This window comes from Pongo pygmaeus, chromosome 20 (genome assembly GCF_028885625.2).
Source record: "Pongo pygmaeus isolate AG05252 chromosome 20, NHGRI_mPonPyg2-v2.0_pri, whole genome shotgun sequence".
In the NCBI taxonomy this organism is placed as follows: Eukaryota; Metazoa; Chordata; class Mammalia; order Primates; family Hominidae; genus Pongo; species Pongo pygmaeus.
In genome coordinates, this window is record NC_072393.2 from 11,028,866 (window position 1) to 11,050,096 (window position 21,231).

The 21,231-nt window shown below is 51.1% G+C and overlaps 1 protein-coding gene across 8 annotated transcripts in view; it reads left to right on the forward strand.

The window, feature by feature from the left end:
• The window catches only part of DNM2 (dynamin 2), a 112,224-nt gene that overhangs the window by 58,148 nt on the left and 32,845 nt on the right, over positions 1-21,231 (forward strand). For 4 of the 8 annotated variants that reach the window (XM_054463927.2, XM_054463930.2, XM_054463932.2 and 1 more), the window contains exons 6-10: positions 5,375-5,535; positions 9,125-9,267; positions 16,573-16,708; positions 18,223-18,290; positions 18,912-19,050. In XM_054463927.2, coding sequence (XP_054319902.1) covers positions 5,375-5,535; positions 9,125-9,267; positions 16,573-16,708; positions 18,223-18,290; positions 18,912-19,050 — 647 coding nt within the window. Of the gene's footprint in view, positions 1-5,374; positions 5,536-9,124; positions 9,268-16,572; positions 16,709-18,222; positions 18,291-18,911; positions 19,051-20,224; positions 20,364-21,231 lie in introns of all 8 variants that reach the window. The other 4 variants (XM_054463928.2, XM_054463931.2, XM_054463933.2 and 1 more) reach the window with 1 other exon arrangement.

The following is a 21,231-nucleotide window of genomic DNA, read 5'->3' on the forward strand; positions in this document are numbered from 1 at the left end:
TGCTCTTGTCACCTAAGCTATAGTACAGTGGCACAATCTCGGCTCACTGCAACCTCCACCTCCCAGGTTCAACTGATTCTTCTGCCCCAGCTTCCTGAGTAGCTGGGATTACAAGTGCGCACCACCACACCCAGCTAGTTTTTGTATTTTTACTAGAGACGGGGTTTCACTGTGTTGGCCAAGCTGGTCTCAAACTCCTGACTTCAGGTCCATTTGCCTTGGCCTCCCAAAGTGCTGGGATTACAGCCATGAGCCACCACACCCGGCCTATTATGAGCATTTTCAAACATTCCCAAAAGTGTGGAAAAAAGTTCAAAGAGTCCTTGTGGATGGCTTCCCCAGCTTCGGTGGTTACTAATATCTGGCTAATAGTGAGTCCCGCAAATATCCTCACCTGCTATTATTATTTTCTTCCTGGAAGATTTTATTTTTTCATTTTATTTATTTATTTATTTATTTATTTATTTATTTATGAGACGGAGTCTCTGTTGCCCAGGCTGGAGTGCAATGGTGCAGTCTGGGCTCACTGCAACCTCCACCTGCCAGGTTCATGCCATTCTCCTGCCTCAGCCTCTCGAGTAGCTGGGATTACAGGTGCCAGCCACCACGCCTGGCTAATTTTTGTATTTTTAATTGAGACATGGGTTCACCATGTTGGCCAGGCTGGTCTCGAACTGCTGACCTCATGATCCGCCTGCCTCGGCCTCCCAAAGTGCTGGGATTACAGGCGTGAGCCACCGCACCCGGCCATCTTCCTGGAAGATTTTAACACAAATCCTAGGCACTGGCTGGGCGAGGTGGCTCACGCCTGTAATCCCAGTGCTTTGGGAGGCTGAGGCAGGAGGATCCCTTGAGGCTGGGAGTTCAGGACTAGCCTGGGCAACATATCAAGTCCCTGTCTCTACTAAAGATTAAAAAGTTACCTGGGCATGGTGGTGTACACGTATAGTCCCACCTACTTAAGACGCTGAGGTGGGAAGATTGCTTGAGCCCAGGAGTTTGAAGCTGCAGTGAGCTGTAATCACACCACTACACTCTAGCCTGCACAACAGAGCAAGATCTTGCCTCTAAAATAAATAAAAAATCTATAAATCCTAGGTATTGTAGCATTTTACACATAAATACCCACATTTCTTTTCAAATACTTCTCCTTGCCATCCCGTTTGTTTTTTTCTATACCATTCATTTGTGGAAGAAACCAGACCACATCCCACATTTGGGATTTGGCCAATTATTGTTCTCTGTTAGCTGGTAATTAGATGGAGACAGAGGCCTGATCAGGTTCAGGTTCAAGTTCAGGTACAGATCTTCTGATAGGAGTAACCTAAGTATTTTTTATTTTATTTTAAAAATATTTTAAATATTTTGGGTTGGGTGTGGTGGCTCACACCTGTAATCCTGGCACTTTGGGAGGCAGAGGCGGGCGGATCACGAGGTCAGGAGATCAAGACCATCCTTGCTAACACAGTGAAACGTTGTCTGTACGAAAAATATAAAAAATTAGCCAGGTGTGGTGGCACACACCTGTAGTCCCAGCTACTCGGGAGGCTGAGGCAGGAGAATCACTTGAACCCAGGAGGTGGAGGTTGCAGTGAGCCGAGATTGTGCCACTTCACTCCAGCCTGGGCGACAGAGCAAGAGTCTGTCTCAAAAAAAAAAAAAAAAAAAAAAAAAAAATTCAAGCATTTCATTTTATTGGAGCAGCAGTTTTAGGTTCATAGCTAAACTGAGAGGGAGATACAGAGATTTCCTATCAGCCCTGTAGCCCACACATCTATAACCTCCCCCAATTTCAAGGTGCCCAGCAGAGCGGTGTGTTTGTTAGAACTGATGAGCCTACATTGATCCATTGTCACCACCCCACCCCACGTCCATGGTTTACATCAGGATTCACTCTTGCTGTTAGAAGTTTTTTTCTTTCTTTCTTTCTTTCTTTTTTTTTGACGATGTCTTATTCTGTCACCTAGGCTGCAGTGCACTGGGACAATCATAGCTCACTGTAGCCTTAAACTCCCAGGCTCAAGTGATCCTCCGAGCTCAGCCTCCCAAGTATCTGGGGTTACAGGCATGTGCAATTGCTCCTGCCTAGGTTTTGTTTTGTTTTGTTTTGTTTTTTTAAGACAGAGTTTCATTCTTGTTGCCCAGGCTGGAGTGCAGGGGCACAATCTCAGCTGACTGCAACCTCCGCCTCCTGAGTAGCTGGGATTACGGGCACTTGCCACCACACCTAGCTAATTTTTGTGTTTTTAGTAGAGATGGGGTTTCACCATGTTGGCCAGGCTGGTCTTGAACTCCTGACCTCATGTGGTCTACCACCTCGGCCTCCCAAAGTGCTGGGATTAAAGGCATGAGCCACCGTGCCCAGCCTTCTTTTGTGTTTTTTTAAAGCCATTCCTACCCTCTGGCATCTACTCTAAGCCGCTGGCACCTCCTGCCTTTCCCTTCATGCGTAGCCAGTCATTTAGAGCATTTCTTTTACTCCTGGGTTTTCCACCTTGACGTCTGAGATAGATGTGGGGAAAAGTTCAGACCTTGGTTGCCACCATCCCCCAGCACTGCTGAGACATTGAGTGGTGAGGCGACCCCGGATCCCAGGGGAATGCTGTCAGGGCTAAATTCAAAACCCTGTTTAGCTGTGAAGATCCGGGACTGAGAAGCGAATCTGACTGGCTGAGGTTTGGGGAGGATTTGCTGGTGCTAAAGAGGAAAGCAAACCCTACCCAACCCCACACCCTACTACAGCCACCCCGACCCGGCTGCCCTTGGACACTGTTAGGCCTCCACCTTGGATCCTAAGGGGCTTTGGGGTCTGTGGGCACTAGCCGGGCTGAGGATTTGGTGATATGGGCCTCTTCCCCTTCCTCCTGACTCACTGATGTCCACGGCTGCCCTTCTCTGCCTTCCTGTTTCCAAGAACGAAGGCGCTTCCACTCTCTGCTCACTTGTAGGCCTGCTCCCGTTTTGTGACCTCAGGCTTCAGAAGCCCTCCCACTGGACCCTTTTTCCTGGCATACTAATGACTCACAACTCCTCCTCCTTTACGGGAACCCAGGCTAGGCGTGGTGGCTCATGCCTATAACCCCAGGATTTTGGAAAGCACAGCTGGGAGGATGGCTTGAGGCCCAGAGTTTGAGACCAGCCTGAGCAACACAGCAAGACCCCATCTCTCTCTTAAAAAATTATCCAGGCTGGGCACAGTGGCTCACGCCTGTAATCCCAGCACTTTGGGAGGCCAAGGCGGGTGGATCAAACCCCAGCTCTACTAAAAATACAAAAAAGAATTAGCTGGGTGTGTTGGTGCATGCCTGTAATCCCAGCTACTCGAGAGGCTGAGAAGACATGAGAATCGCTTGAACCCGGGAGGCGGAGGTTGTAGTGAGCTGAGATTGCACCACTGTACTCCAGCCTGGGTGACAGAGTGAGACTCTGTCTTTAAAAAAAAAAAAAAAAAAAAAAAAATCCATGTGCGATGGTGCATGTGCCTGTACTCCCAGCTACTCAGGAGGCTGAGTCTGGAGGATGGCTTGAGCCCAGGAGTTCAAAGCTGTAGTAAGCTATGATTGTGCCACTGCAATGCAGAATGGGCAACAGAGCGAGACTCCATCTCTTAAATAAGTAAATTAACCCAAATCCAAGCCAAATGCTTTTCGCTGGCCCCTGCTGTTTCCTTCTTTGTGCTGTCACACAGGTGATGGTGTGACTTTGGCTTCACAGGGATCTAGGTTCAGATCTTGGGTCTCCTACTGTGACCTCACCTTGGCATGTCTCCGTTTCCCTCCTCCCTCTTGGATCCGAGAGAGATCTGGCGAGGATGAAGAGCAGTCACATCCCACAAGACCCCACAGGATAGATGACAGGCACCTCTCCCCTGCTTCTCAAGAGAAACTTGCACAACCCCACTGCAAAGAAAATGGAGCATAGGCCAGGCGCCGTGGCTCACGCCTGTAATTCCAGCACTTTGGGAGGCCATGGCGGGCAGATCATGAGGTCAGGAGTTCGAGACCAGCATGGCCAACATGGTGAAACCCCGTCTCTACTAAAAAAACAAAAAATAGCCGGGCGTGGTGATGCACGCCTGTAATCCCAGATGCTCAGGAGGCGGAGGTTGCAGTGAGCTGAGACTGCGCCACTGCACTCCAGCCTGGGCAGCAAGAGTGAAACTCTGTCTCAAAACAAAAAACCCCACAAAACAAAAACCTAGCCAGGAGTGCAATGGTAGGCATTCCACTTGGATTCTTTGCAACAGCGTGTATTGAATTACCCAGCTTTTCTCCCCCATATGTTGAAGTGTTAACTTTCAGTTCTACCTCCTTCTCCGTGTAGTTTTGGACTTTCTTTTTGGTTCCATTGATCTCTCTGGACGTGAATACCCTGATGTACCTAACTGTTTAAAATATACTCGTTTGATAGTGGATTTTAGCTCTTCCCTATTGCTCTTGTTTTTAAGATGTTATTTCTTTTTTTACTTTTGAGACAAGGCCTCGCTCTGTTGCCCAGGCTGGAGTGCAGTGGGGTGATTACAGCTTGCTGCAACCTCGAGCTCCCAGGCTTAGGTGATCCTCCCATCTCAGCCTCCCAGGTAACTGGGACTATACACACGTGCTACCACGCCTCGCTAATTTTTGTATATTTTTGTAGAGATGGGGTTTTGCCATGTTACCCAGGCTGGTCTCGAACTCTTGGGCTCAAGCGTTCCACCCGCCTCAGCCTCCCAAAGTGTTGGAATTACAGGCATGAGCCACCGCACCTGGCCTTGAGATTTTTTTTCTTTTTCTTTTTCTTTTTATTCAGAGTCTTGCTCTGTCACCCAGGCTGGAGTGCAGTTGCATGATCTTGGCTCACTGCAACCTCCACCTGCTGGGTTCAAGCAGCTCTCCTGCCTCAGCCTCCTGAGTACCTGGGACTATAGTCACGCGCCACCATGCACGGCTAATTTTTTGTATTTTTAGTAGAGGCGGGGTTTCACCATGCTGGCCAGGGTGGCCTCAAGCTCCTTACCTTGTGATCTACCCACCTCAGCCTCCCAAAGTGCTGGGATTACAGGCGTGAGCCACCGCGCCTGGCCGAGATTTTTTTCTTAGCTATCTTTGAATCTCGGCTTGTAGATTTCATCTGCCCCCAAAGCTTTTTTCTGTCCCTGCGCACACAGGCTGGATGTGATCTCTCCTTCCTCCAAATACTTAATGTTGCTCTTCGCAGCTGCCATGTGCATTCGCACCCTCTGTGTTGTTTCCGAGTAACATGTTATGACATAGTCTGTGAGTACCTCGTGGGACAGGATCCATCTCTATACTTGAATCTTGCCCATCCCCGTGGTGCCAGGTCCACTTGGCTCACCTAGCTTTGCCCCTGACCTGACTGCCTCTCCCCACAGGCTACATTGGCGTGGTGAACCGCAGCCAGAAGGATATTGAGGGCAAGAAGGACATCCGTGCAGCATTGGCAGCTGAGAGGAAGTTCTTCCTCTCCCACCCGGCCTACCGGCACATGGCCGACCGCATGGGCACGCCACATCTGCAGAAGACGCTGAATCAGGTACTGCAAGGGTTTGCACAGTAGTGTGCAGTGGCATAGGCTGTGCACTGCACAACAGCTGCAATCCTCACTGGCACTTGTTTCAGGCTACAGCAGCACTTGTTTTAGCAAAATGAGTTCAGGCCACATTTATTTGTGCTGTAATGAATGTACTTCGCCAGGCGCAGTGGCTCATGCCTGTAATCCCAGCACTTTGGGAGGCCAAGGCAGGAGGATCACTTGAGCCTAGGAGTTTGAGACCAATCTGGGCAACATATGGAGACCCCATCTCTAGGAAAAATAGAAAAAATTAGCTAAGCATGGTGGCACATGCCTGTAGTCCCAGGTACTCAGGAGGCTGAGGCAGGAGGATCACTTGAGCCTGGAAAGTCAAGGCTTCAGTGAGCCATGTTCATGCCACTGCACTCCAGCCTGGGCAATAGAGTGAGACCCTGTTTCAAAAACTTAAATAACTAAATAAAAGAAACGTACTTGATTCAGGGTCTGGTGAAGAACAGATGTTCAGTGACTTGGTGCTGCTACTATTACAACCATCACTGTTATTATTACCAATATTTTAATTACCATTGTAATTATTCAGTCATTTACCCAGAAGATTGTATGCATTGCCTGGGGTTGGTGATAGGGGGTTAATAACTCCTTTTTATTTATTATTATTATGATTTTTTTTTCTTTTTTTTTTGGAGACGGAGTCTCACTCTGTCACCTGCGCTAGAGTGCAGTGGCATGATCTTGGCTCACTGCAACCTCCGCTTCCCAGGTTCAAGTGATTCTCCTGCCTCAGCCTCCTGAGTAGCTGGGATTACAGGCGTGCACCACCACACCTGGCTAATTTTTGTATTTTTAGTAGAGATGGAGTTTCACCATGTTGGCCAGGCTGGTCTCAAATTCCTGAGCTCGAGTGATCCACCTGTGTCAGCCTCCTAAAGTGCTGAGATTACAAGCATGACCCACCATGCCTGGCCTATCGTTCTCTTCTTATAAGTAATATATTCACATGGTGCATAAACAGAAATGGTATTAAAAGCTATACAGTGGGCCAGTGCGTGGTAGCAGGGGCAAGACGTTCCTCCTCGCTGTTTTCTAGTACCTTCCAGGATGGCAGCAGGGCCTCAGCAGCACTCCAGGAGTCATCTTTTCATGCACATATCGGGGACACAGTGTCCACACGAGAGTAGGTTCCTGTCCTTGTAGAAGGCATAATTCTAATGGGGGAGACTGACACCCAACAAACCGCCAGATAAATGCATGATCAAGAATCCAGTAGGGGCGCGGGGGCCGGGAAAAGAGTCACCCAGAGAAGGCAGCTCAGGAGAGCAAAGAGGGAAAAGAGTCACCCAGAGAAGGCAGCTCAGGAGAGCAAAGAGGGAAGTCAGTGTCTAGAGGGAGGGGCCCTCCGGGAGAGGAAGCTGGGGTCTGCCTGCAAACGGGAGTAGGGAGAGGAAGGGAAGTAAAACTCCACAGCTGGCTGGGGCCTCCTGAGAGCCAGCAGTGAAAAGCCCAGCTGGCCTCCAGGGAGCATGGAGGGGGCTCAGCCTCCTTCCACGTGGGGTGCTTTCCAGAGCAGCAGTGCCCCTTCCTCTCCATTTGCTCATGACTTAAGTGCCCTAGTATCCTATCACAGACCAAGGGAAGGCCAGCGTAGCTCCCTGCCTTTCTAGGCAGCCCACACAGACGGGGGTCCATGGCCAGGGCTGCAGGGCAGGGACCCCTGGTCACGGAGGCCTTTGGGTTACCCCACTTGCTCCATGCCATAGATGTGAGGTTCCTTCATGCCTCTTTTCTAGCTCGCCAGACACTTTGTATTTATTTTTTATTTTTTTGATGATTTATTTATTTATTTATTTTGAGATAGAGCCTCACTCTGTTGCCTGGGCTGGAGTGCAGTGGCATGATCTCAGCTCACTCCAACCTCCACCTCCCAGGTTCAAGTGATTCTCGTGACTCAGCCTCCCAAGTAGCTGGGATTATAGGCATGCGCCACCACACTCAACTAACTTTTGTATTTTTAGCAAAGACAGGGTTTCACCATGTTGGCCAGGCTTGTCTCCATCTCCTGATCTCAGGTGATCCACCCGCCTTAGCCTCCCAAAGTGCTGGGATTACAGGTGTGAGCTACTGTACCCAGCCCGGCCTTCCCCCCAACCCCAGACGGAGTCTTGCTCTGTTGCCCAGGCTGGAGTACAGTGGCACAATCTCGGCTCACTGTAAGCTCCGTCTCCCAGGTTCATACCGTTCTCCTGCCTCAGCCTCCCGAGTAGCTGGGACTATAGGCAACTGCCACCACACTTGGCTAATTTTTTTTTTTTTTTTTTTTTTTGTATTTTTAGTAGAGACGGGATTTCACTGTGTTAGCCGGGATGGTCTCAATCTCTTGACCTCGTGATCTGCCTGCCTTGGCCTCCCAAAGTGCTGGGATTACAGGCATGAGCCACTGCCCCCGGCCCATGCCCAGCCTTTTTGATTTTTCAGACAAGGTCTTACTCTGTTTTCCAGGCTGGATTGCAGTGACCCAAACACGGCTCATTGCATCCTCGGCCTCCTGTACTCAAGCGATCCTTTTGCCTTAGCCTCCTGAGTAGCTGGGACTACAGGCATGTGCTGCCACACCTAGCTAATTTTTTAAAAGTTTTTTTTATCTTTTGTAGAGAGAAAGTCTCACCATATTGCCTGGGCTGGTCTCAAACGCCTATCCTCTAATGATCTGTCTCAACCTCCCCAAGTGCTGGGATTACAGGCGTGAGCCACTGCACCCAGCCTTCTCTACTGTAGGACAGATGGCCAAACTCTGCTTTACACTTTTCTAGTATAGGCTGATTTTATGGCTTTGTTTTCCTTTTTCTTTTTTTTTTTTGAGATGGAGTCTTGCTGTGTCACCCAGGCTGGAGTGCCATCGTGTGATCTCGGCCCACTGCAACCTCCACCTCTCTAGTTCTTTCTCAGCCTCCCGAGTAGCTGAGACTACAGGCGCCCACCATCACACCCAGATAATTTTTGTATTTTTTGGTAGAAACAGGGTTTCATTGTGTTGGCCAGGCTGGTCTCGAACTCTTGATCTTAAGTGATCCTTCTGCCTCAGCCTCCCAAAGTACTGGGATTACAGGTGTGTGCCACTGTGCCTGGCCCACATTTGTCTATTTTGAATCTTCCTTGCTTCTCTCTGTAGATGCAGATGCAGCCAGGGAGCTCATCTTGAGTGCATTCTCCACCTTTTCAGGGGAGATCTTTCTATCTTAGTTTGTAGGGCCTGTCCCCATGTGTGTTCATTGGCCCCCGTGTTCCGTGGTCTGGATGGACTGTTCTTGCAAGCAGTTGCCTGTCCTCCAAGGCGTGGATATGCCCAGTGCCTGATGTCGGCCCCATGGGCTGTTTGTAGCCTCTTAAACTCATGGGCAGCTCCATGCCATCTCCTTTCCCAGACATGAGTGTGTCTGTGGCTTGATTTATCTGTTGCTGTCTCTCAAGGCTGTGTGGTGTGGTGGCCTCATAGTGGCACCCTGGCGTTGGCCCTTGGTTGGGGGAGTGTCTCTGCCACTCCCTGGTCTCCTGCCCATGCCACCCTTTCTGATCTCTGACGTCTCTCCTGCAGCAACTGACCAACCACATCCGGGAGTCGCTGCCGGCCCTACGTAGCAAACTACAGAGCCAGCTGCTGTCCCTGGAGAAGGAGGTGGAGGAGTACAAGAACTTCCGGCCCGACGACCCCACCCGCAAAACCAAAGCCCTGCTGCAGTACGTACCCCTGCACCCACCACCACCACCAGCCTGGCCCCTGCCTTCCATCAGCCACAGGGCCCCCTAGCCTGGGCACCACTCATCACCTGTCCACTCATTCATTCAGCAGACACTCGCTGCAAGCCTTCTACGTGCCAGGCTCCATCCTAAGCATGGCAGTTGCCCCAGTGGAGGGGACAGGTGTCCATCCCTGCCCCTGGAGTGCTCAGAATGGGGGGAAGTGGGATGAATGGGACAAAAAATAAGCAAGAAAATGTATAGTGTGTTAAATGTCAAAATATGAAAGTGGTGCTAGTGTGGCAGTCGTCGGGAACAGCCTCCTTTAGAAGGTGAGCATTGGCCGGCCAGGCGCGGTGGTTCACGTCTGTAATCCCAGCACTTTGGGAGGCCAAGGTGGGTGGATCAGCTGAGGTCGGGAGTTCGAGACCAGCCTGATCAACATGGTGAAACCCCGTCTCTACTAAAATTGCAAAATTAGGCTGGGCGCGGTGGCTCACGCCTGTAATCCCCGTACTTTTGGGAGGCCAAGGCGAGTGGATTATGAGGTCAGGAGATTGAGACCATCCTGGCTAACGCGGTGAAACCCCATCACTACCAAAAAAAAAATACAAAAAATTAGCCAGGCGTGGTGGTGGGCACCTGTAGTCCCAGCTACTTGGGAGGCTGAGGCAGGAGAATGGCGTGAACCCAGGACGTGGAGCTTGCAGTGAGTCAAGATTGCGCAACTTAACTCCAGCCTGGGAATCAGAGCGAGACTCCGTTTAAAAAAAAAAAAAAAAGGTCAGGTGCAGTGGCTCATGCCTGTAATCCTAGCACTTTGGGAGGCTCAGGCGGGCGGATCATGAGGTCAGGAGATCGAGACCACGGTGAAACCCCGTCTCTACTCAAAATACAAAAAATTAGCCGGGCGCGTTGGTGGGCACCTGTAGTCCCAGCTACTCAGGAGGCTGAGGCAGGAGAATGACATGAACCCAGGAGGTGGAGCTTGCAGTGAGCTGAGATCGCGCCACTGCACTCCAGCCTGGGCGATCGAGCGAGACTCTGTCTCAAAAAAAAAAAAAAAAAAAAAAAAAAAAATTGCAAAATTATCCAGGCATGGTGGCGCATGCCTGTAATCCCAGCTACTTGGGAGACTGAGGCAAGAGAATTGCTTGAACCCAGGAGGTGGAGGTTGCAGTGAGCCGAGATCGCGCCATTGCACTCCAGCCTGGGTGATAGGGCAAGACTCCATCTCCAAAAAAAAAAGGTGAGTATTGGCCAGGTGTGGTGGCTCACGCCTGTAATCCCAACATTTTGGGAGGCCGACGCGGGAGAATCACTTGAGGTCTGGAGTTCAAGACCAGCCTGGCCAACATGGTGAAACCCCTGTCTCTACTAAAAATACAAAAATTAGCCAGGTGTGATGGCAGGCGCCTGTAATCCCAGCTACTCGGGAGACTGAGGCAAGAGAATCGCTTGAAGCCAAGAGGCAGATGTTGCAGTGAGCTGAGAACGTGTCACTGCATATCAGCCTGGGCAACAGAGTAAGACTCCGTCTGAAAAAAACAAGGAGTGTCAGGTGAAGACCTGAAGCAGGTGAGGGCGGGAGCCGTGTGGGATTAAGCCCAGCCAGTGCAAAGGCCCTGGGGCAGGACTGGGCTGGGCGTCTCAGAGGAAGACCCTGTGGCTGGATGGAGTGAGTGAGGGGAGTGGGAGGAGGTGATGGAGCAGGCTGTGCAGGACCTTGTGGGGCCTCAGGGAGGACATTGGCTTTTGCTGTGAGTGAGGTGGGAGCCATGGACAGTTCTGAGCACAGGAGGGTCAGGACTGACTCAGGTGCTCACAGGCTCCCTGGCCGTGGTGGGAGAAGAGACATGGGAGAGGGGGTGGGACCCAGACCTTGGCTAGGTTAGGTCCCTCTCCGGCTTGGGCTCTTAAGATCCACCCCATGACTTGGTTGGTGCAGCTGCCTAGCTGTGATGTTGGGGAGCAGGTGTGCCCCCACAATCCCAAATTCTCACTCGGGGACTCTTCTGCCTCTGATCTTTTGGCTTTTGGCCTGTAAGGGACCCTGAGGCACTGGAACAGCTGGACCAGAGCAGGTGACAGGGACTTCTGGGTAGCTCATACTGCAGACGGTGCCATGCATGAGGCACTTCCCACAGGGACACCAGGAGGACACCGCCTCCTCTGGCCATCACAGCCCTGGCATCGCCCACCCCCTCGGCCAGGCAGCAGTGCATGGTCATGGGCTCAGGGGCCAGAGTGCTTTTATGCTCAGACATCCTTGACTACATTACAAAACACTTTCTACAGAGCAGATAGTGGCCCTTTGCAGGCTTCAAGAGGAGATTCATAGCCGGGTATGGTGGTGAACCCCCGTAATTCTAGCTACTTGGGAGGCTGAGGCAGGAGAATCGCTTGAACCCAGGAGGTGGATGTTGCAGTGAGCCAAGATCGTGCCACTGCACTCCAGCCTGGGTGACAGAGCAAGACTCCGTCTCAAAAAAACAAACAAAAAACCACAAGATTCAGCCTACTAGACTGAAGGAAGTGTTGTTGTGGAGGATTCAGCCTGAGGGTGGACCTGGGCCTGCTGGGTGACCACAGGCAGGTGACTGCACCTCTAAAGTGAGGGTCATAGCAGCTGTCATCTCACATGGCCATAGGGACAAACTGTCCGATTACAAGGTGCCTGTAATCGCAGCACGTGGGGATGCCAAGGCAGGAGGATTGCTTAAAGCCAGGAGTTTGAGACCAGTGTGAGAACAAAGTGGGATCCTGTCTCCATGAAATTAAAAAAAAAAAAAAATTAGGCTGGGCACGACGGTTCACGCCTGTATTCCCAGCACTTTGAGAGGCCTCAGTGGATGGATCACTTGAGGTCAGGAGTTCAAGACCACCCTCACCAACATAGTGAAACCCTGTCTCTATGAAAAAAATATAAAAATTAGCCAGGTGTGGTGGTGGGCACCTGTAGTCCCAGCTACTTGGAAGGCTAAAGCAGGACGATCACTTGAACCTGGAAGGCAGAGGTTGCAGTGAGCCAGGATCACACCACTACACTCCATCCTGGGCAGACGGAGTGAGACTATCTCAAAAATAAATACGTAAATAAATAAATTTAAATGCTACTTGTTAAGCCTATGGCAGGACTGGGCCAGAGGATGCCCATAACAAACAGTCCCTGTCCCCCGGGACTTAGCATGTTACGTCGTTTGTAACCAGTTGCCTTGCAGGGCCCTCCCTGCCCAGGTTTTGACCTCACCATGGAGAAGCGCCACTGTTATCTGTGTCTCCTGTCAAGAGCTGGGCCTTCTTGCTTTAGCATTTTATCTGAGGGTCCAAGGTCCTCATGCAGACGTGGGCGGTCTTTCTTGGTTCACGCCTTACAAGAGAATGGGAATTACGGTAATAGACATCCCCCAGCCTGAATTCTGCACTTGGTTTTTCTCTTCTTGTTAAAGCAAAGCCTGGAGGCTTCTCTCTCTGCCTGGCGCAGCCCACAGACTGTTCATGTATCCCAGTGCCCATGGGGACACCCAGGGTTTTTGTTTGTTTGTTTTTGTTTTCGTTTTTTTTTTTTTTTTTTTTGCCTTAACCGATGCTTGTAAGTTCATCTGTGACTGTACAGTCAAGGATTCCTGCAGGGCAAAGACCCCAGCAGAGGGATCTTGGGTTAAGGAACGTACGTGTTTAAAATTGATTTTTTATTTTTCATTTTATTTTATTTATGTATTTGGTGTTTTTTTAGTTTTTGTTTTTGTTTTTGTTTTTTTTCGAGATGGAGTCTCGCTCTGTCACCCAGGCTGAAGCACAGTGGCATGATCTCAGCTCGCTGCAACCTCCCGGGTTCAAGCAATTCTCCTGTCTCAGCCTCCTGAGTAGCTGAGATTACAGGCACGTGCCACCACACCCAGCAAATTTTTGTATTTTTAGTAAAGACAGGGGTTTCACCATGTTGGCCAGGCTGGTGTCGAACTCCTCACCTCAGGTGATCTGCCCACCTCGTCCTCCCAAAGTGCTGGGATTACAGGCATGAGCCACCACGCCCGGCCCTCATGTATTTGTTTTTGAAACAGGGTCTCGCCTTGTTGCCCAGGCTAGAGTGCAGTGGTGGAATCCCGACTCACCACAGCCTCACCACTTGGGCTCAGGTGATCCTCCCACCACAGCCTCCTGAGTAGCTGGGAATAATACAGGTATGCGCCACCATGCCTGGCTAATTTTTGTTTTGTTTTGTTTTGTTTTGTTTTGTTTTGAGACGGAGTCTTGCTCTGTCGCCCAGGCTGGAGTGCAGTGGCGCGATCTCGGCTCACTGCAAGCTCCACCTCCTGGGTTCACGCCATTCTTCTGCCTCAGCCTCCCGAGTAGCTGGGACCACAGGCGCCTGCCACCACGCCCGGCTAATTTTTTGTATTTTTAGTAGAGACGGGGTTTCACCGTGTTAGCCAGGATGGTCTGGATCTCCTGACCTCGTGATCCACCCGCCTCGGCCTCCCAAAGTGCTGGGATTACAGACGTGAGCCACTGCGCCCGGCCTAATTTTTGTATTTTTGTAGAGACAAGGTCTCACTATGTTACCTAGGCTGATCTTAAACTCCTGACCTCAAGCAAACTGCCTGCCTGAGCTTTCCAACTATGAGATTGCAGACGTGAACCACCACGCCCGGCCTTGTTTTTTAAATTTTTGTTTATTTTATTTTATTTTTTTGAGACAAGGTCACTTGCTCTGTTGCCCGGGCTGGAGTGCACTGGTGCAATCATGGCTCACTGCAGCCTGGACCTCCTTGGCTCAAGCAATTCTACTTCAGCCACCTGAGTAGCCTGATCCTCAGGTGAGCACCACAGCACCTGGCTAATTTTTAAAGTATTTCTAGAGACTGGATGTCACTATGTTACCCAGGCTGTCTGAAACTCCTGAGCTCAAGCGATCCTCCTACCTCAGCTTCCCGAAGTGATGGGATTATAGGAGTGTGCCACCATGCCCAGCCCAACTCCCCCTTTTTATAAGGACACTAGTTATATTGGCTATGAGCACACCCTGTGATATTCTCTTGACTGATTACATCTGCAGTGACCCTGTTTCCAAATAAGAGCACATTCTAAGGTACAGGGGGGCAGGATTCAACCCAAATTCCGTGGGACACCGACAAGCCGGTCACATTTGTCCAGAATGCTCTGACTGTGCAGCGTGGGTTGGGCCCGTAAATCACCTCCAGGGCCCCCAGGAGGCTGGTGCCCAGGTGTGCTTTGTCCCCTGTGGCTGAGAGCAGGTCTCCAGAGTCTCCATCCTTGCCCAACCGCCCCCACCCCCACCCCCGCCCAGTCTGTTGTCTGTCATTAGTGCTGTGCCTTTGCTGACCTTGGTCCTGGTTTGGTCCACAATTCAAATTCTCCATTCCAGGCTGGGTGCGGTGGCTCACGCCTGTAATCTCAGCACTTTGGGAGGCCAAGGCGGGCGGATCACTTGAGGTCAGGAGATTGAGACCAGCCTGGCCAACATGCCAAAACCCCATTTCTCCTAAAAGCACAAAAATTAGCCGGGCATGGTGGTGGGCACCTGTATTCCCAGCTATTGGAGAGGCTGAGGCAGGAGAATCACTTGAAACCGGGAGGCGGAGGTTGCAGTGAGCTGAGATTGCGTCACTGCACTCCAGCCTGGGTGACAGAGCAAGACTCCATCTCAAAAAACAAAAAACAAAAATAACAAATTCCCCATTCCAGGTGAAGCATTAACGTAGGCCTTTGTATGTCTCCTGGAAGGACGTGAAATGTGCACACCGTTTGCTTCATGTGAGGAAAGAGATTTTGGGGATCTGGGCAGCTTGTGCTTGCCTCTCCCAATTGGAGTATGAAGGAGACCCCCCCTTTCTTTGACAGCCCAGCCTTGGTGGCCCTGACAGTGGTCACCATTCGAGCAGCTCCCCTTTAGGAGCAAGTCCCCAGGTACTTAAGTAGATCATGATTTTTGGGAGGGAAACTGATGAAGGGAGACAGCCCAGTACCCTAGGGAGAGCAATTAGGAATGCTTAGGAAAACTAAAACGTGAACAAGATCATCTTACTTTTTTACTATTCACGATGCCCATAGGCAATGCTGAGAGACTCTCTTTAAGGGTCAGGCCCGTTCTGAGGGGCAACACATGTTATTACCACTTTTTGTCCATTATATGAGCAATTTTTTACCAACAAAAATTTTATTTATTTTATTTTTTTCTTTTTTTGAGACAGGATCTCACTCTGTCTCGCCCAGGCTGGAGTGCAGTGGTGCGTGCGATCTCGGCTCACTGCAGCCTCCGCCGTCCAGGTTCAAGCGGTTCTCCTGCCTCAGCCTCCCAATTAACTGGGACTAGAAGCATGCGTCACCACACCCTGCTTGTTTTTGTATTTTTAGTAGAGACGGGGTTTCGCCATGTTGTCCAGGCTGGTCTCAAACTCCTGGGCTCAGGTGATCTGCCTGCCTCAGCCTCTCAAAGTCCTGGGATTATAGGCATGAGCCACCACGTCCAGTATTTTTTTTTTTTTTAATAAAATGAGGTCTCACTGTGTTGCCCAAGGTGGTCTCGAATTCCCAAACTAAAGCTATCCTCTCACCTCAGCATCCTAAAATGCTAGTATTGCAGGCGTGAGCCACCGCACCCAGCCAAGAAAACATTTTAACTTGTGTGAAACCAGGTGTCTTTGCAGAATTACCGTTAGTGGCAGCATTTTTTCTTTTTTTGTGGGCACACAAAGTAACAGTGCATTTTAGGATCAGTGACTTCTTGGAGATAATGAGATCTAGAAACATCTTCAGTCCCCATGATGGAAGTAGATGTTGTTACCCTCAACCCATTTTGTAGATGAGGAATCACAGGCTCAGAGGGGCAAGTCCTGTCCAAGGCCTCACATCCCATCAGTGGGGTAGGACCAACCCCAGCAGGCTGGGAGGTGGTGGGAACCTGCGGAAGCCACCTGAATTGTGCGGAAGTAGCTACCTTTCCTCCCCAGCATCCTGCAAATCAAGTTGAGCTTCAGGGCAGAGGTGCTGAGCTTTGACCCCTAAACTTCACTCCTGTCTTCTGCAAAGTGGGAAGAATAAGTGGGCCTTCTCGGATCGAATGGGTGAATAATCGGAACAGGCTTAGCTTCAGCCTGACTCGTAGCCAGCATTTGCCATTGGGAGCTCTTGAATTTGGTTTATTTGTTTTAATATAGACAGAAGACATTTTGCTGCTGAAAAATCGTAAAAGAACAGTAAACCCTGGCTTGACTTGGGACATCATTCCAGAGCAGTTTGGAAATCTCCGCTTTGACGCTTGCTTTTTCCTTTTCCTCATAGGATGGTCCAGCAGTTTGGGGTGGATTTTGAGAAGAGGATCGAGGGCTCAGGAGATCAGGTGGACACACTGGAGCTCTCCGGGGGCGCTCGAATCAATCGCATCTTCCACGAGCGGTTCCCATTTGAGCTGGTGAAGGTAGTGCCCCCCCCGGGGCTGGGCCCTCCCGTCTCTGGTCAGGCACCCTCCTGCTGGCCTCGAGCCAGGCCTCCTCCCAGGCAATAAGCTCTCAAGCTCCTACCTCTAGGCCTGAACCTGTGGTGGGCAGGGTGTGGCCTGGATGAGGTGTCCCCATGGCCTTCCTTTCCCGACACTCAGCTTTGAGGTTTTGGGCAGAACAATATGAAAACCCCTGTGTTTTTCCTCTGACAAAAGCCAATACACATTCTTTGCAAAATACATGGAAAATACAGATAAATTTACATGAGAAGATGTCCCTAGCATGTCGTTGAAGAAGGAAAAAACAGGCATTGGAGCCAACATGTGCAACATAGCACTGAGCTGATACATGCAACGTCCTTATGTATGAAACTGAACATGGATGTCTACAAGTGTTTCTTTGTATTTGCAAGGATGTTTGCAAAAATGTCAGCCCTGGGTGCTAGGATTTGGGACTTCTTTTTCCTTTTGTGTGTGTGTGTGTGTGTGTGTGTGTGTGATTTGCTTGAAGTTTTATGCTGTTTACAATGAGCACATAGCATTTTTTATTAAAAAAAAAAAAACAGTTTTTTAAAATCAGAGGAGCAAGACCAAATGCAGTGGCTCACGCCTATAATCCATGGGGGGCCAAGGGGGGCTGATCACTTGAGCCCAGGAGTTCAAGACCAGCCTGGGCAACATAGTGAAACCCCATCTCTACTAAAAATACAAAAATTATCCAGGTGTGGTGACATGTGCCTGTAGTCCCAGCTACTTGGGAAGCTGAGGTAGGAGAATCACTTGAGCCCAGGAGGCAGAGGATGCAGCAATGAGCCAAGATCGCACCACCACACTCCAGCCTCAGTGACAGAGCCAGACCCTATCTCAAAAAAAAGAAAAAAAGAAAGAAAGAAAGAAAAAAGAAAAAGCTGGGTGTGGTGGTGCATACTGATAGTCTGAAAAATCTAAGTTTACATGAATTTATATTCCCACCAATATGATGAGAGTGTTGGTTTCATGTCATGCTTTCTGAAACTGGGTTTTAATTAATTGATTTGTTTATTTATTTTTATTTTTTTGAGACAGGGTCTTGCTCTTTCACCCAGGCTGGAGTGCAGTGGTGCAATCACAGCTCACTGCAGCTTCGACCTTCCTGGGCTCAGATGATCCTCCCACCTCAGCCTCCCGAGTAGCTGGGACTATAGGCGTGCACCAGCCCACCTGGCCAATTTTTGTATTTTTAGTAGAGATGGGCTCTCACTATGTTGCCCAGGCTGGTCTCAAACTCCTGGGCTCAAGCCATCTGCCTGCCTTGGCCTCCCAAAGTGCTGAGATTACAGGTGTGAGCCACTGTATCTGGCCAGTTTTCAATTTTTTTTAATAAAATTTTGACGAGTTAAATATTCTGCCTTGTGAATATAGCCGCACGTGGGAGAGAACATTCCCCAGATGCACGCCTGCCACGGGGGCGCCCCAGGTACCTCCATGCATGTGCTTGGTTTGTCTCTTCTCAGATGGAGTTTGACGAGAAGGACTTACGACGGGAGATCAGCTATGCCATTAAGAACATCCATGGAGTCAGGCAAGTTCCATGAGGAGAGTCACCACTGTCCCTCCCTCTCCGCGGTGCCACCCCCCAGCTAATTGGGTCGCCCACACCTCTGAGTCCCTAATCGTTAGGCCTTAAGAGGGCTCTTGGATGGTTTTCAGTAGCTATGAGCCCCTCCCTGAGGGTCTCCAAGGGCACGTGAGGGTGGACGTGTCTCAGTCCTGCGTCCGTCGCAGGCTTCAGGGCTGTCTGCAGCTCCTGATCAAATAGAGCTTAGTTCCTGCCGAGTCAGTTGGTGTGAACCTCATGCTAAACTAAGAAAGCTCACTGCAGATTTGCCTGGGGAGGGGCGGGGCGGCACTGAATCAGGGTTTTGGGAAGCCAGCATGAGTTCCTATCACGGCTTCCTCGTGAGCCTCTTGGGTCCCCTCCTTATTCTAACAAAGGTAGTCGCTCCAGGTGTCTGCCCTTCCATCGCCGTTGGGTCCTTGGGTCACCCTGAGGGTTTCCGGGCAGTGGACTCAGGCGTCCGACCCCACACATGACACAACCTTCGTTCCTTGTTGGGGACCCGGCCAGGGCCGATGAAATTGCTGACCATGCTTTGTTTCTCTCTGACTTATCTCCCCTGCCCCCGGGTCTGGACGGTTTCAGGACCGGGCTTTTCACCCCGGACTTGGCATTCGAGGCCATTGTGAAAAAGCAGGTCGTCAAGCTGAAAGAGCCCTGTCTGAAATGTGTCGACCTGGTTATCCAGGAGCTAATCAATACAGTTAGGCAGTGTACCAGTAAGGTATTGCTCCCTCGGCAGGGTGACTCCTGACCTTGTGGAAACGGGGGTACGGGGGTTTGGTATCAGGCTCCCAGCGCCTCATCAGCCTCCACTGGTGCCTTTTCTCCCCATATCGCTTTGTGTCCGTGAACTTGGCCTCTCCCCAGAGGCTGGGGCAGGAGCATGTCGGCCTGGGCCCAGGCACACAGGGGAGTGCCAGGCCTCCTGGACTGGCCAGACAGATGCACAGTTGTCCCTGGGACCCTGATACCAAGCCTAGCATGTGTCTGATGAAATTGGGGTTTCACTGGGCTGTTGCTTTGCTGCCTCCTGGGAAGCAGAGAGGGATCCCCCGCGTCAACTGCTGGAGGCTGAGCTCCTTGAAGCTCCCTGGCTGTCACCCCTTCTTGACCAGTGCCTGGCATTCTCAGACTTCCTTGGAGCCACTGACTTCTCTGTCCCTCAGCTCCGGGAATGGCCTGAATGCCAGCAACATCATGAGAGCCAGCTGGGGTCCTAAGTGCCCCTGTCCACCCCCTGCACCCCACGCCGTCCCCCAGGGGCAGCCCATTTTTGGATCCACTTAGTCACAGTGCCTCTATGCGCTCTCGACGAGCCACTGCCTCCACTCAGCAGGACGCGCCGGGCTCCCCCAACCTGCTCCAACGCCTCGGTTCCCAGGGCAGCACGCTTTGGCCAAGCAGCTGAAATGCCTCCCAGTGGGCAGTCTGTGCTTGCGCGACCACAGTGTCCCCAGCGCTCCGGGTTGCCAGGGAATTTCTGCTTGAGCCCCTCTGTTCTTAGTCTGGAAAAGCCCACATTTGCTGCTTAAGCTTCTTCGATTAGAAAAGGGAGGGGGAAAACAGCCCAAACAGGTTGGAAAATGCTCGTCCTAGAGCCAGGTGTCATGGACATGAATGTTAGAGGCCTCTGCACACCTTGGCTGGCTGTCTGTGCAATGACAACCCCCCGTGGCCCTTCTGTAACTACACCCCAGACCGAGCCCGCACCCTCAAACCCCAGACCTCTTTGATCCGAAGCAGCTTCCGGGGCAAATGCGGGCGCAGGCTCCCCCGTGCATGGACTAATCAGATGACTCTCGTTTCTTCTCTTCTCTCTGTCTCCTGTCCTGCGTGTATGGCCTGCGCTGTCCCTGGGTGTCTTTCTGCCTCATCCTGCCCTCCGCATGACCCAGGACGGGGCTCTTCACCCCCGACATGGCCTTTGAAGCCATTGTGAAAAAACAGATTGTAAAACTCAAAGAGCCAAGTTTGAAGTGTGTTGATCTCGTGGTCTCAGAGCTGGCCACGGTCATAAAAAAGTGTGCCGAGAAGGTAACAGGTTTCGTTCTCATCTCTACATTTGTCCCCGTCCTCCCCCTCCATGTGTTAGTCTCAACCCGAGCATCTGGAAAATTCAGCCTCGGCAGGAACCCCCTTCCGCCTACCAGTTGTCACTTAGAGATGTCACCACCTTGCATTGGCAGATGGAATGGGGGTGTGGCATCGCACGTGGGTTGTGGCTGCCCGTGGGGGCGGTCAGCCTTTGATGTTGCCAAACGCATTGCATTTACTAAGCAGTGCGCTTTCCTGGAACCCCTAGAGAAAGGGGTTTCCCAGCCAGCACCAAAACAGCAAAACACAGGAAACACATCATCTGTATAGCCCTGCATGTTCTCACGGTCTAGGCCACCTGAGAGTAACCATTCCATTTTCCCTGACTCGTGGACTTGACCCACACTGCAGAAGATGGGACTCCCCTGTGCATGAGCTCTGGTTAAGTTGGTGCTGCAGGTGAAGCCTGGGGAGGTGGGGGCATTTGGCGAGTGGGTGCCACAGATACAGTGATCAGGAGTGGTTCTCTGCAAGGAGTTCCCATCGAGGCTGATGGCCCAGATGCCCCCCTTACCATTCTAGAACAGACGCAACTCACTCACGCTGGCGAGGCCCTTCAGGGTTCCTGCTGTCACCCAGTGCTGGGCAAGAGGGGCGTGCCCTGAAGCCCTGGATGGCAAACATGCTCCTGCTTTTCTGCTTTCATGCTGCCTCCTGCCTCCTGCCTCCCGGTCACTGGCTGGAAAAGCAGCTCTGCTCTCCTGCTGTCTCTGGTCCACGGTGCCCCCACTCTTCTGCTCTTAGCTCCCAGCTGGACTCACTGGGGGCCAGGAGCAAGGTGTGGGCTCGGTGGGCCCCCTCATATCTC